This window comes from Branchiostoma lanceolatum, chromosome 16, assembly GCF_035083965.1.
Source record: "Branchiostoma lanceolatum isolate klBraLanc5 chromosome 16, klBraLanc5.hap2, whole genome shotgun sequence".
Classification (NCBI taxonomy): Eukaryota; Metazoa; Chordata; class Leptocardii; order Amphioxiformes; family Branchiostomatidae; genus Branchiostoma; species Branchiostoma lanceolatum.
In genome coordinates this window covers 12,048,725-12,063,802 of record NC_089737.1, presented here as the reverse complement: position 1 = coordinate 12,063,802, position 15,078 = coordinate 12,048,725, and the positions used below count along the sequence as shown (strand labels likewise).

The 15,078-nt window shown below is 42.5% G+C and overlaps 2 protein-coding genes across 2 annotated transcripts; both read left to right on the top strand.

Annotated features, from left to right (window-relative positions):
- Window positions 1-363: 363 nt before the first annotated feature.
- Window positions 364-5,687, top strand: LOC136422243 (E3 ubiquitin-protein ligase Midline-1-like). Its single transcript, XM_066409888.1, has 6 exons — window positions 364-894; window positions 2,647-2,856; window positions 3,285-3,489; window positions 3,674-3,835; window positions 4,136-4,296; window positions 4,540-5,687. Exons 1-6 carry the CDS (start codon window positions 800-802, stop codon window positions 5,657-5,659), a joined length of 1,953 nt encoding a protein of 650 aa, XP_066265985.1. The 5' UTR covers window positions 364-799; the 3' UTR covers window positions 5,660-5,687.
- Window positions 5,688-6,976: 1,289 nt separating this feature from the next.
- On the top strand, window positions 6,977-13,998 carry LOC136421666 (uncharacterized). Its single transcript, XM_066409135.1, has 8 exons — window positions 6,977-7,165; window positions 8,497-8,621; window positions 9,809-10,914; window positions 11,179-11,460; window positions 11,902-12,074; window positions 12,445-12,600; window positions 12,956-13,160; window positions 13,525-13,998. The coding sequence occupies exons 2-8, from the start codon at window positions 8,499-8,501 to the stop codon at window positions 13,736-13,738; spliced, it is 2,259 nt and encodes a 752-aa protein (XP_066265232.1). The 5' UTR covers window positions 6,977-7,165; window positions 8,497-8,498; the 3' UTR covers window positions 13,739-13,998.
- Window positions 13,999-15,078: the final 1,080 nt, after the last annotated feature.

Genomic DNA, 15,078 nt, shown 5'->3' with positions numbered 1-15,078 from the left:
GGGGGGGCTCTTAACATGATTCTTTTATATTGCTGCTCACAAAGAATACTTGGAAATGATTTGCAAACTCGCAAACCACGTTATATGAATTTTAATTTGGGGTCATTTCGGTAAGGTCCGTGGTCATGGAAAAACTCGAAAAAATCAAAAATTTTGCATAATCTTTAAAAAAATGCATGTTTCCTGCATTGTGTAATTGGCAAAAATGCATATGGCACATAGATATAAACTCAAAACGTCAATCAGAAGGTGACGGTCTCCCTCTCCAACATCTGCTTGGAGATAGCTGTTCGTTTCCCACGCTTTTCGCAAAGATTTATGGGAACCCGGAAGTTGATCCGAAACTGAGAAGAGGAAGTTTGTTTCGGCATACCGGAGTTCAAGAACATCACTTGGTTGATATTGGTACGTATGAGACGTCAAAATCTAAATTTTCGTAACCTAGATATTCGTAAACGCACAGATATTTCTGCTGTGCACAAGACGTAATCGAAGACTGAATCTGGTAAGAGTTTCATGTTTTAATTTGTCTAAACAACAGGCGGCCGGCCCGTTATCAGATCATCTGCCAGAAACGTTTATTTAGGTAACGTTATATCAACAGCATCGAAACCATGCCGAAAATCGAACGAATTCTAAAAGGTGCCTACTCCGACTTTGATATCAATTTAAGTGTTAATGCCACACCGAGTTGAAAGTCATTCAAAGTTATCCCGAGTGGTTGGTGATCGTGGTAACGTAAGCGGTAAGAAAAATAATGAACGGAAACTGGAACTTGGTTTGACAAATTCAGGATGCGATGGAAGGCCTGGAGGACGAGCTGACATGTCCAGTATGTCTTGAACTCTTCACCTGTCCTCTACAGCTGCCCTGTCACCACAACCTGTGCCGCAGGTAAGACAGCGTCTGCTTCCTCCGCTAAACTTGACATGACTCATGAGTCACAAACGCGCAAGTAAAAAGTAAAGTAACACTGGGCCCGGGACACATGGGGAGGGGGGCACAAAATTATGAAACCCTGTGTCAAACTGTCCAAAGATCAGAAGATCTGAGACGCTATTTTCTATGGAGAAAAAACGTTAACCTTTGCTGCATTATGTTTTTAAACTTCTGCTTGCAAATAGATAGCGATGGTGACCGCCCTATGTTCCGAAATCCCTATGTTCCGAAATCCCTATGTTCCGAAATCCCTATGTTCCGAAGTCCCTATGTTCCGAAATCCAAGTGAATGTTCCATCACACATATACATCGCATATTCATGACCTCAATCCGCGCTGAAAATTTTTCTTCGTATACTGTTAGTCTATTATGTTCGCAAGACAGCAGTTCGCGAGGTTTTTGAGCAAACGGGTGTTATAATTTTTTTCGGTAGCGCAAGGTAAAATTTTGATATTTTGAACCCTCTTAAACACTATTTCCACATTGTGAGAGGCAAAATTGTTGAGTAAAGGTATGTTTTATGCGGCAACATTTACGCCGAGGAGAGCTTGCGGAAGTTTCCTGCCACGCATATACGATTTATTTACATGCATTTAATTTTGTTTCCATGCCTAGAAAATTAAGCGAATGTTGTCTGCAGAAGAGGCTTGGAATACATTTTCATCGATATCGAAACGAAGGCCGCGAAAAACTGCTTTAATTGTTCCAAAACGCGGTTAGTTTTGGGTAGCTTTTGCTACAACTTACAAACTGTTGTGAAAGACTAGCGCCATCTTGATCACGTGAAACACTAACGCTTTTTCAATCAACCAATCAGAGCACAGGTTATATAAGTTGAGCCAATCAGAGCTCAGAACATGCGGGCATGTTCATGACTTCCTCGGCTGCTTGAGTCGGCCTGTGTACGGAAATTACAGTGGTGGAAATACGTTTCATTTTTCAATTTCATCTTTTATGTATCCCAATAGAAATGGAATTGATCGATGGCTGGTCCTCCAATACAAATTCTTTTGAGGTTTTCGGAATTTAGTCGCAGGAATAGTTTGCAGAAAAAGTATGACGCTTGTATAAACTTAGAAAGACCGACTTGAATCTTGACAAACAAGTTTTTGATATGAACAATATATGCGAAAGGTGCCGACATCGATTGTATTCAAGAATAACAATACCAAAAAACTAAAGAGTTGGATTTTCTGACGGAGGACGGCGTCCTTACACCCGCAGCGTATTAATAATGTGACACACAAAATGCGATTTTCTCCTATACCATCGTAACTGAAGTCACTAAAGTGTTCTTTCTTTTACCGTTCGTTGTAAGAAGTAAATAATGACTAATTGGATTTCGGAACATAGGGACTTCGGAATATAGGGACTTCGGAACATAGGGATTTCGGAACATAGGGACTTCGGAACATAGGGATTTCGGAACATAGGGATTTCGGAACATAGGGCTGTAACCGATAGCGATCACTTTTTGTTAGTACAGTCTTGGGTTTATTCTACCACTGGTAGGAAATGGATGTTTAATAGCAGATTAGATTACAAATTGATGCATGCAAATTGATCTTTTGTCTATCACTCATTGCTTTTTGCCGGAGACTGTGTCACAGTGACATCAGCACAGTTGCTTGTACATACTCGTCAGACCTCCATTCCTTTAAAGTTTGGTCATTTTTCTCTCTGAATCTTTCTTCCTCTCTCTACAGGTGTGCAGAAGTTATCCTTCAGTCTGAGACGGACCCTAGTCAGGATGATGAGGAAGAAGCAACAGCAGCTTGCTCCACGGCGAGTCCACCTGGTCCCGAAGGCACACCAGACGGCTTCCCTTGCCCCACCTGTCGGGAGGAGGTCAGCTTAGACACCCGTGGTCTGGACGGACTGAGGAAGAACCTGCTCCTTCAAAATATAGTGGACAGGTGCAAGACTTTTCCTTTTGTTAGTGGGTCTTTTATTGCTGGGTGTTGTTATGATATTGGCTTATTGTAATGAAATGGCCTTACACAAATTTTGTTGATCATGTTTTTATTTGTTATTGCCTTATTGGGTGGGCCGACTATTCTCTCTTTGCAGACGGCTGAATTGCGAGGAGCTTACAATTGGTGGCATCGACTGAAAAGCAAGGGTCCGGTAACTCAGGTGACCTCAATAACACAGTCACCCTGGGAAGGACCCCTACTCTTTTTGAGTTGTAGGATCTTTTTAACAATGCCTGATGTGGCTCTCCTCAAACACCAGACCTCCAACTTTATGTCCCACCCGAGAGGACGTACGCGTCCCTATGTACTTATCTTCACCTGAGTCTAGTGTGGAAATATGTGTTAAGTGCCTCATTTTTCATTACCAGGTATATGAAGTTGAAGGGCACTGGTGACCTTGGATCACAACAGATCCCATGCCAGCTCTGTAAGGAGGAACCACCAAAGATGGCATCCAAAAGCTGCCTGGTGTGTAAGGTGTCCTACTGTCAACAGTGCCTGAGCCTTACACACCCCGCCTTCCCACCATTCACAGAACACAAACTTGTCAGTCCAAGGACGTCTTTTGATGAGGTCAGTATATCATTATAGGGAATGGAGAATTGCACACACTTGGCCTTTCTTGTCCTCTCTGTCAATGACCTTGGCTATTCAAGAAAGTATAGATTGATGGGTTGTTTCAAAGGAGCTGAATATCTGACTCATATGCCGATTGTACAAAATGTATTGCACTTCATCAAAGTATTTTTATGTCCAGATCTCGACAGTGATGTGTTCAGACCACCCAAAAGAGCCTGTGAAGATGTACTGTGTGCAGGACCAGACCCCTGTCTGTCTGCTATGTGAGAAGGTGGGCAGACACAAGCAGCACAACATTTTTTCTTTCTTTGTTTTTGACAGGCAAAGTTTAATGACACAGGTATAACAGTAGAACCAACACCTTAAAGCTATGAGTTACCTTTCTGCCATCTTGAAAATCACTAAACGTACATCTGGAGTTCAGACCACACAAAATATGATCCCATAACCATATATATCCAGGAAGGGTATCCTTGTTGAAGCTTCACCGTCTTTCGGAAGGGACGTAAAACGGCGGTCCTGTGTTCAAGGAGGTGTCTCGAGCATGTTACAACAGCCTCATTACTCAGATGGGTACCTACTGGCTGTGATATTTCAACACAGTGAATTATATCGTTTTTCATGTCTGCTGTGTGAGAAGGTGGGCAGACACAAGCAGCACAACATGGCAGCCCTGGAGGAGGTGTTCTCCCAGAGACGAGCAGACCTGCAATCTGAGGTGGACCGCCTGGGGGCGTGGGTAGCTGAGGAAGAGGAGAGGGTCAGGGCTATGCAGGAGAAACAGGAGTACGTGAAAACCAGGTAAGATTACATCAACCCTCTTGCTGTCATCTTGCTCTTAAGGTTCAATTTTAAGGCTACAACCTACTGTACATCACAGTCAGTAACTGGATAGCCCTTTTGTGTAACTCACCAGCTTTGCAGGCACCTTTAGATATATGATGAGAAAAAAATTTAAATGACTTGGCAAGCATTAAAAAAAATGGACAATTACTTAAAGAATTTAAGATATTATTTTAAAAAACTTTAAAAAAACCTTTTCAGAGCTGCGGAAATAAAGGCCCAAGTCACCGATGAATGCAGCAAGCTATGTGTAGTGATCCAGAGTCGCAGTACCGACATGAATCACCAGGTGGAGCGTGCCAAGCTACAAGATGAAGAAAACTTGGCAAGGCTGATGGACAAGACCAAGGATGCCGTCCACAAAGCACGTTCAAAGCTGGCGTACGCACAAGAGGCCCTCAAAGAGACTGACCATGCTAGCTTCCTACAGACTGATGCAGCAGTAATAGCTAAACTTGGCAGCACTGTCAATGTGATGGTCGCAGAAGATGTGGACATTACTTGTGAGGTTGATAAGATAAAGGTTGACCTGAGCCAGACCAAAGAAATGTTGCAATGTATCAACATTGGAGAACCCATTCAAGCCCCAGTTATTCTTTGTCAACAATGCAGTGCCACCCCTAATAATGCCACCATTAAATGGCGTCCTGTCGATGGGGCTTGTGAATATGAGGTCCAGTACGGATCTATCCTAATGGCTACAGATGTTACTAAGGATCATTCATTCACAGCTAAACGTCTGACTCCTGGAACAAAGTACACTTTTGAAGTTAGGTCAAAAAGTGAGACTGGAACCTCTGCAGCTTGTAGTATGGAGATGGTCACGGCCACGTTTCCATTCCAAATTGATCCCAATACAGTTAACAAACGTTTTGTTAGGCTTTCGAAAGAAAACAGTTGCTGTGCTCACAGTGGTGCTGGGGTACAAACATTTCTTGGGGACACCTTTATTGACAGTGGTAGGCATTACTGGGAAGTTGGTGTGAATAGCACTTCTTACAGTGTAGGGGTAGCCTATAGGGACATACTAGCAAAGGGCACGGACATACGACGAACTGCTGTGTCATGGGCATTTGATCTAGATACAACGTCATACTCAGTAAAACACAATTGCCAAAAATTGTTTGAAGTAGAAGAAATCGATCCCTCCAAGATCGGTGTTCTAGTAGACTACGACTCTGGTCAGCTGTCCTTCTACAATGCTGACACACAGACCCTGATGTACACTCACAGAACCAGTTTCACACAGCCCCTCTACCCAGCATTCTCACTGTGGAAAGGATCCCTGAGGATTCACAGTGGACTGGTCTGCCCATATTGAATATGTACAGTTTGCTTTTAATAGACAGGCCCAGAGTGAGGCTACCTGAATTGAATTGAACCTCATCAGGCTGTAAATTTGACTTTATTTGAATTCCAAAAACACAATACCTTGTGGAGCACCTGGTGAGGCACTGAGTGCTTCTCACTATTTACAAAGCATTGTAAATTCAATCTAAAAACAATATAGTGGATATTTTCTAACTATCAGTCAATGAAGAATTGGTTCAGTTGGAAGGGTTAGTGAATCTTTTGTGTTTGGTGCACCTGAGAGAGGCCTGCATGCCCCTTTTACGTAGAGCGTAATCGGCCGTTTTAATTTTACATAGAGCGTTACCGACCACTCCATAATTTAGCGTAGAGCGTAGGGGGGGGGGGGGGTGGCTTTCTGAATTTAGCGTAGAGCGTAGGGAGGCTTTCTTAATTTAGCGTATTACGTAGCCGGCCCTCCGAATTTAGCGTAGAGTGTTGTCGGGACCCCCCATGCAGACCCTCTTTAGATATCATAATGATTGTACGTTGAATTGCACTTTAAAAATTTGCATTCAGTTTAATCTACATTCACTTCTGCTTGTATAGAGCTTATGTTTTCATGTGAAAAGAGTAATATGGTATCATGAATGTAAGAAGCAACATGATATTGATTTGAGAGATATGTGTGGTTGTTTATTGATACAGTTATTTTTTTAAATTGTAGATGAATAATTATGATAATCTTGATACGAGAATAACTAGATAGAAGTAGCATACTAAGAATAAGTAAACAACTTAAAACTATGTAACATTATCAAACACATTAACGTTATAGCCTTTAACTAAAAGTTTGACAACTTATGACTGGGTCTTGAAAATGATTTTTGTTTATAGCCAGCTCTGTCTCGAAAATGAATAAATACTTATTTTCTCTTGAAATCTTTTAAAAATTTTGTTAGAAAAGCACTAGTATCATGATACTACGGCCGCGTGGCGCGTTGGATACACCCGATCCCTCGATCTCGGAAGTTAAGCAACGCGCGGTCCGGACAGTGCTTGAATGGGGGACCAACCAAGGACGTCCGGATTGCTGTAGCCTCACGAAGCTTTCCACGAAATCGTCTTCCGGGAGGCACGTAAAACGGGGGTCCCGTGCTCGAGGAGGTGCCTCGAACACGTTAAACAGCCTCATTACCCTACACATTGGGTACCTGCCTGTGGCACTGGCTGCAAATACACCTGATATTATTATTATGATGCACAGATTCGTGTTTTGCCTTTGCCGCAAATAGGCGACTACCTTTACCCTTCGGGCTGATGTATGTCCAGAGCGTCACATCACCTTGGCAACTGGTGACGTCATTGACCTAATTAGGCAAGGAGGAAGGAGCGGCCATATTGATTTTGTGTTCACAGACTTTGGCTGGAAATCGTTTTGGAGACCTGAAAGAACGTTCCATTTTCAGCATGTAGGGCATAAGATACGTCAGCTACAGCGTTTGGAAGTTAGAGTACTTCTCAAGAGACCTACACAGTAAGTTACATAACTGAATCTCGTTGCAAATTGTCGACGTTTTCATGATTTTTACAGGGGGAGGGGGGCGTCTGTCATCTTTCAACCACGAATGTTTTTGATTTTTATAATATCATGATTATTGTTTTGAATAGAGTTGCTGTACTTTTCTATAGATTTAGAATTGACATTTTCAGAGCCTTCACTGCTATGGTGCCAATGGCAACCTAACCTTCACAAGTCGTGCTAGTATAAAGCTGAATGATGTTCCAGTGTTGTTTATGTTGCCAACAATAATAACTTGAGAGGCTTCGAGGCACATAACTTTACACCAAGGCCTTAAGGAGGTTATAACCTTGCTGGTGTAACGTATAAGTAGTTACAGAGTGATGAATGCATCAATTCAAGTTCGTAATGTACATATTTTCTCACTTGTGCAGATATGAATTTTGATTTGTGCATATTCATGATGCCCAATTTATTATATGGAGATTGTACCTTAAAAACAGCGAATAATTTTTGTCTCATAACTTTTTGCCTTGAAACAAGAATTATACTCAAATGTCTTCAGACATTACAAATGCAAAGCTACAATGGGTTGACTTTTCCTTTTCTGAAAATGCATTTACATGAGTCTGCTGATAGAGATCCACATTTGGAGACGCTGTCAACAGAGATTTTCAAGGTCTCTGCCTGTACAATCTGTGATTCTGCCGGTAAAGATTGCAATCAAAGTCAAAATTTTGTGGATATTTGCTTAAAAGATAGTTATAACTTTTCAAGTTTGATTCATGTCAGTTTAAATCAATGGATTGATGTGAAACTCAGGAGTTATATATGGGAGACCACCCTAACACATTCCTAGCATCCTGATTTTGACTCTGGTCACGTACTCCAAATTAGATTGCAGTTGCAATTTCTTCTGCCAGATACCATGACACCACAGTTGTAAATGGATTTAAGTTCCCGGTAACCTCTTTACCACAAAATTAAAACCACCACAAAAATGCCTGTGCTGTCTTCTTCCACCTTGTTTCAACTGCAAACTGAAAACCACAGTGAACACTCCATATTCTCCCTTCCATGGAATCATGATGATTAGCCCCACTCGATTAAACATGTAGCACTATGTCTATATCAAAAAACGTATGCTAGTCCTTATTGTCTTGTATTAGTAATTAGGATGTTACGTTTTATGTCTTCTATTTTGTATTTTGTTTAAGAATTCTTGCCATACTTTGTACCATGTACAATTGCCGTGCAATAAAGTTCTTCTTCCATCATTGCAGACTTTAAAAAATGCATTTACAGTATATATATGATTTAAAAAAATCATTTTGTGTTTCCCCCAGCCATGGGGAAGGAGCGGGAAGATGCAGCGCTGCCCCTGCTGCCCATCTACCACCCCCCTGAGGAGGACGGGGGTGATGACACTTCATGGAACGGCAGCTTCCAGTTCACTCATGATGGAGAACAGGTGGGGATGATGATGCAATAGACCGATCCTGTCGAACACCATATCGAACGAATAGAAGACCGATAGAACCCCCTGTTCTATTCAGAGCACCTCCGTCAAGAACAGCGTTGGCGGGGCAGAAATGGCGCGTGTAAAGCAGGGTACGTATATCTGGGACAGGTTTTCCACTGTATTGGTTGAATGCATGCGCAGAACAAAAACGAATTTAAAAAGAAAATAGATCGGGCACTCAAGGGGAGGAAGCTTGAACCACATGCTGACTTACTACAAAGTCCGCTAGCGCAGAGTTGTGTATCTTCAGTTACTGGAGTGTGAAACTGGTTACTTGAAAGTGAACAGGGAAGTAATAGGATGCATTTTAATTCTTAGTTACTAAATACCATGCAGCTGTTATGCATGCAGTCAATACAGTGGGAACCCTGTCACAGATATATGAACCCTGTTTTACACGTGCATCGCCTGCTTCTCAGAAACTGGGCGCTGATGCCCACCGACAAGGGAAAGCTATGCGGCGCATACCGCTTTAACATTGACCGAAAACATTACGCTCTCACCGCAACTACACCTACCTCCTCCTTAAACAACTCTACCCGGTGGATACAGCCTTCAACAAAGAAGACATAGCATTCTTGTTTGGCCCGCTCTGAAAGGGTTTCAGTGCCACAAAAGCTAAACCGAAGTCAGTGGCATTATTTTCAATCTTGCCGCGGCGGCCATGTTTGGTCCGTCAAACCCTGTTTTTGACGGAGGTGTTCGAAATCGAACAGGGGGCGTGGCCTTGGGATCGGTCTATTATAGCCATACAAAATAAAGAACAAAATTAGATTTTAAACAAGAACATAAAAATTATGGACTTCAGGCTTCTTTCCGTTTTATCCCAGCAGAAAATAAATTGTTCTCAGATTCAGAGGGTTGTTTATTCTGCATTGTTACCTCTGTCTGGCAGCAATCTTCTGAATTAAGGCACAAATAAGTCACTAGCTACCACAGCCAAAATGACAGTATTCCTCTAAGCCATGGTCAGAAATGACTTAAAATATGTGGATTATTTGGGGCTCAGTAAGTTGATATGGTAGGGGCAAAGGGCCTAAGTAAGTAAGTAAGTTGATATGGGCAAACTCACATATTGCTTTTTGTGAAGCTTTTCATTTTGTTTGTGCTAATTGCCTCCATTTTCTGTATTTCAGATACAGTTTGAGGAGACGTCTGAAGATGGCACGATAGTCAAGATGCCCAAGACAAAGCGTCGCACGTCCCTCCTCGTCTTGGACCTGATTCTCCTCCTCCTGGACTATCTCCAGTTCTTTGCCCTCCTCATGGCCATGTCTGAGCACTGGACCTGGCCGGAGACATGGCTTCGTCATCTCAGCTTCGTCTTCCTCTTCAATCTCGACGTCTGGGAGTTTACAAAGTTCTCTACGGGGGTGTACGTCTCTGCAAAAAGCTACTTCTTGCCATCCGCTGTTGTTTTCGACGTCCACTTTCTCCTCCTAGCTTGGCTGATATTTTGCACAGTACTCGTGGTGTCCTATACCATCTTCTACGCCATCCTCTTATACAAGCAGAATGCCAGCATGCTCTTACGCATCGCCCAGTTGCAACGGGTGTACCTGACCGTAGCGCAGGTCATCGCACTGCCTTTGGGTACCACCTTGGCAAAGCTGTTCCACTGCACGTACCTAGATGCGGTCGATGTGTATAACGGTTACACGTGCTTCAGCGGTACCCACTGGGGCCTTGTGGCAGGTGCCGTTTCCATGTCTCTTCTGTTCTTTGTCGGCATTTCCGCATGGATGATCATTAAGATACGGCGGCAGATGTTCAGCTCCCACAGCGATCGCCACGAGGGATACCTCCAACTGAAGGAAGCTCAGTTCATCCGCAGCATCGACGTCGTCTGGGCCGTTGGACACTTTCATCTCTTCTCCTCCTACCGACGTTTCTGGGTGTACTACCGCCCCGTCCTTTTCCTCTTCAAGTTTGCCATTGTGTGCTTCTACGCCGGGTTGATCCGCCACCCCCTGGCTCAGATCTGGTGCGTCCTGGCGTGCTGGCTGGTCTTTCTTGTCGTAGGATGCATCTGGCGGCCTTTCCGTGTCACCTCTTTCAACTTTATGTTCATCATCAACCTCGTTTGTCTCGTCGCCAACTCCTTCGTGGGCTGCGCCCTCAACATGCCCTCCCTCACGTCCGTATGGCTCACTCCTGACTACCTGTTCTACGAGCTGCTCCTCATCAATGGTGTGTGGGGCTTTGCCGTCGTCGTGTGGTTGCTGTTCCTGTTAATGCGGCGGTGAGTTTGAGTTTATGACAGATCCACAAATGGCTTAACAATGTACATTGTAGCTAACTCTTCTTGTGGTCCTTAAATAACAAGCCTAATTTGACAAAATTATATGACACACAGGAACATAACAAATCATGTACATCACATAAATGATGAAAGGAAGATTGAGATCCATATACATTGTGAACAATATCTGACGACTTACAGTTTCAAAACATTTCTAGGTGTCAGACATTCTGTAAAATAAAAAAATCATTTTTTTCTGATCAGATGTGGCTGCCTGTGGAAGGGGTACCCCCTTTGGCCGTCCATGACCAAACACGGTATGGACAAACTCAGCACCACAACACGACACTACATCAAGGCCATCCTGGACGGTCGGCAGCTTCTGGAGCGATCTCTCTCAATGCCTGCGCTGTTCTCTCCTGCTCACGAGCTCTCACGGCAGATCCAGATCATCAACGCGTACTGCCGGGAAGCGGAGTACCTCCGGGACCCCTTCCATGACACACTGTGGGATCTTCTCGACGAGCTGATCGAGGCTCACACCAGGTTTGTTTGTTTGCTTATTTGTTTGTTTTGTTGAGATCTCCTTTAGTGTTAACATCTACTAACATAATTCCACCAGGGTACATTAATAAATTCCACCACCCTGAAAAGATACGTCCAAACAGATCTCCAACCCAACGTCCCCCGGCATAATGTACTCCTGTATATCTAAACTGTGCATAGCTGGGGGGTGCTATACTAGAGATCTCTCAAGCACACTGTTTTTCAAAATGCCTTATTTATATACATGACCCTCTGGATAATAATTTTTGACAGTCGCGCAACTGGTGTACTCAAAATGCATTCTAAATATTCCATGGAAGCCAGTATGATAGAGGAGAACCCCCTTGTTATAACAAAAGTTGATTGCCCCGTCCGGAAAACCCATATCGAACGTTTTTGCGGCCCAGGTATGACATAATACATCTTATATGCAACCACCAGGATCGGGCCAATCTCGCTGTTTGCCGAGTCGGTGAAGCCGTCCATTCAGCAGACGGCGCAGGAGCTGATGAAGATGATGCCGGAGTTCACCAAGAGGATGGTCCAGCGGGACTACGACTTTATCCTCATGACGCCGCTCAAACGGCGCATGCTGCTCAAGATGTACTGCATTGGTGAGGATAAGTTTTTCATTAGTGAAGTTTTTAAACAGTTAATTATGGTTTCCAGATATGCTTATGCCAAAGACCAGCACATACACATCTACAAGTTGCAGCAATGCTACATATGCATACTAATACCTTGTTCTTATTACTAAGCAAATTTTGAATTAGTTTTGGTGCATGAATGTGTTTGAAGCAAAGACAAAGAGGGGAACATGTAGTTGTATTTGCTTGCAAATAACATGACCATTGGTGAAGGTAGAGCCTGGAACTGAAACAGGATGACACTCAGGCTATAGAAATTACACATATGTAACCTGATTGCCTTAAGTTTATTACCCTCATGACAAGTCTGTTTCTCTGTCTCCATTTTCCCGTCCAGGCGTTTTCGTAAACGGTCGTGCTGAGAGAGTGAACCAGGAACGGGATGAGGCGGGTCTGTACAAGGTCTGGCACAGGTCGCCGACCCCTGACCTCTCGGGGGATGATGGGTACTTTGAGGAGCCATCTGACGACCAAGAGAACACGCACAAACATGGTACATATTCTTGATATGTTTTTTTCTGTCAAACCGTCTGTGGCTGTTGATAGCTGGGACAACAAAGTGTGTTTAATATTTAAAACATATATTTACTGCCATCAAGCCCCCACATACTCGTGCAAGCAAGTCTAACCCTCGCATTACGGGGAAAAACAGACTATAAGACGGAGACACATGAAGACATTTACCAAAGTTCACAATGGCGGAAGGAAGTCGTTATAAAGCAAGACACAGCTAACCATTTTCCGTATTTCTCCAGTGATGTTTAGGCTTCCCTTAAGTGTTTCTTCACAGTAGTGTTAAGGAATCAGCTTTTTGAGGGAGCTTAATGGCTTCCCATGTTTCTCCACAGTAATGTTTCGGGACCCTCCCCCGACTGCGTCCACCACGTGGAGTAACAACAGCTCCATCCTGCTGGAACCAGACATGTTCCCTACGCCGGACGGGGAGGGAACCAGTCGCGCCAGTCAACCACCGCCCAGCGACACTAACTCCCTGTCCTCCAGTACTCTGGACTCTGCTGGGGGCAGGGACAACGCTGCATTCATGCCAGAAAGGTGAGTATTGTGGTATTTAATGATTGAGATTAAAAGTATTGTGGTATTTAAATGATTGAGATTAAAACACTCAAGAGACTGATTGTGGCTGCAGGATGTTCTCAGATCACCTGCAGCAGCAGAACACAGTGGACTACTACTACTACTATTAAAACACTTTGAATAAGTCTCAAGCCTGGACACCTTGAGCACATTAAAGAACTAACCACAATTATTGAAAAGAATAGGGCTCCATCCAGTGGTGTGAGTGGATCAAAATCATATGTAACAAAGATACAGTTTACATGATTAAAGTCCAAATAAACATTTAGTGTATTTTCACTTTTTTGTTCTGAAACAAGAATTTCTTTTTCTTAATTTGCAGTGACAGTCTCCCAAGTGTGACAGGTACAGAGTCTGAAGACAAGCCAGACACAGCCGGGCACAGCTCACCTGACCTGACAACTCCTGGGGAGGGTGACCAGACTGATGGAACAGCCAATAGCCAAGCAGAGAAAGGGACTGGTGGCATAGGTCCCCAACTTTCGCCCAAACCTGACACCTTGGCAACAATAGCAGAGGATGAGGAGACGCAGTGAAGAGGGGAAAAAAATGTTATATTCTCCTCTGTCACCTAAAGAGGAAAGAAAATTGTATTTACTGTTTTTTTTTGTTCTACTGATTTCTTCTCACTTTTGCAAGAGACAGTCACTGGACCAGAGGGCTACTGCCTTTATTTTGCCAAGACTTTGATATTGATGTGATATCTCTCAAGAAGTAGAACTTAGATTGAAGTAATACAATAAGGCAGTGCCAACATCAGAATGTTTTTTTATCATGATTGAGATTTGTCTAAAAAGATGGGCTACATTTGTATTTGGAACATGTGCTTTTTTTGTAAGGTGCGAACCTTTCATGAAATACATCTGATGTGAATTTTGAGAAAATGATGTTGAAAAACGAAGAGCTGGTAGCACTTTATATTTCAGTTTCAAATGTAAATGTAGAAAAAATGCAAGAAGTGGTATTTGGAGGCTATAAAGGATGAAGCAATATCCAGGTTTGCTATTTTTGTTACTTATGGAATACTAGGTTTGCTAAAGTATTTCTGAAGAAATCAGAGAGGACAATGGGGAGCTGAAGATTGAATTACTGTTTTGCATAATCTTTCACTATATTAATGTGAATTTTTATGGTTGACTTCTACATTTTTTTAAATATTACACGTAATGCACAAGGATTGTATTTATCATTGTGCTTTCTGAACAAATATGTACATCTAGTTATGATATAAGGCAAGACTTCATTGATAAAGGGAAACTATTGTAACAGATACATGTACACCCAAGCAAATATAGTTGTTACTTGCTGTGTTTTTTGTTGCACTTTTATATCTACTTTTTTTTACTATGCACATCATATGTTTATATTTTCTTCTCAGTTTTCTTGTGATGGTTATAATGGCAAGGTTTTGTACTGATATATATTTGGCAACCTGATCTATTTGTATATATTTTTGAACAAATGAATTTGCTGGAAAGAATGATAATATTATGACCGTCTTATATCACAAAGTGCAGGGCACCAAGATCTGTATTAAGTAGAAATATTTCTATCAAAGGCTGCAATATCATTATCACACATACATTTAATTGTGATTAAATGCAGCATCTGTACTGTATATGGATATAGCTAAAAAAATGTGAGAGGCCTAGACTTTATCTGTGGCAATATGAAAATTTAAAATGGATGTTCAAGTACATATACTTGGATGCATGTGTAGTAACATAGAAAAGCTATGGTAACCACTCTGTAACAGTTGCGATACTGTAATGCTATTTGTGAAAGGTACAACCACTGTTAATTACCATGACACTTAACAGGAGTGTACTACATATGCGTCATGTTTTGGTTGCTATGCAATGCTAAGGCTCTACCA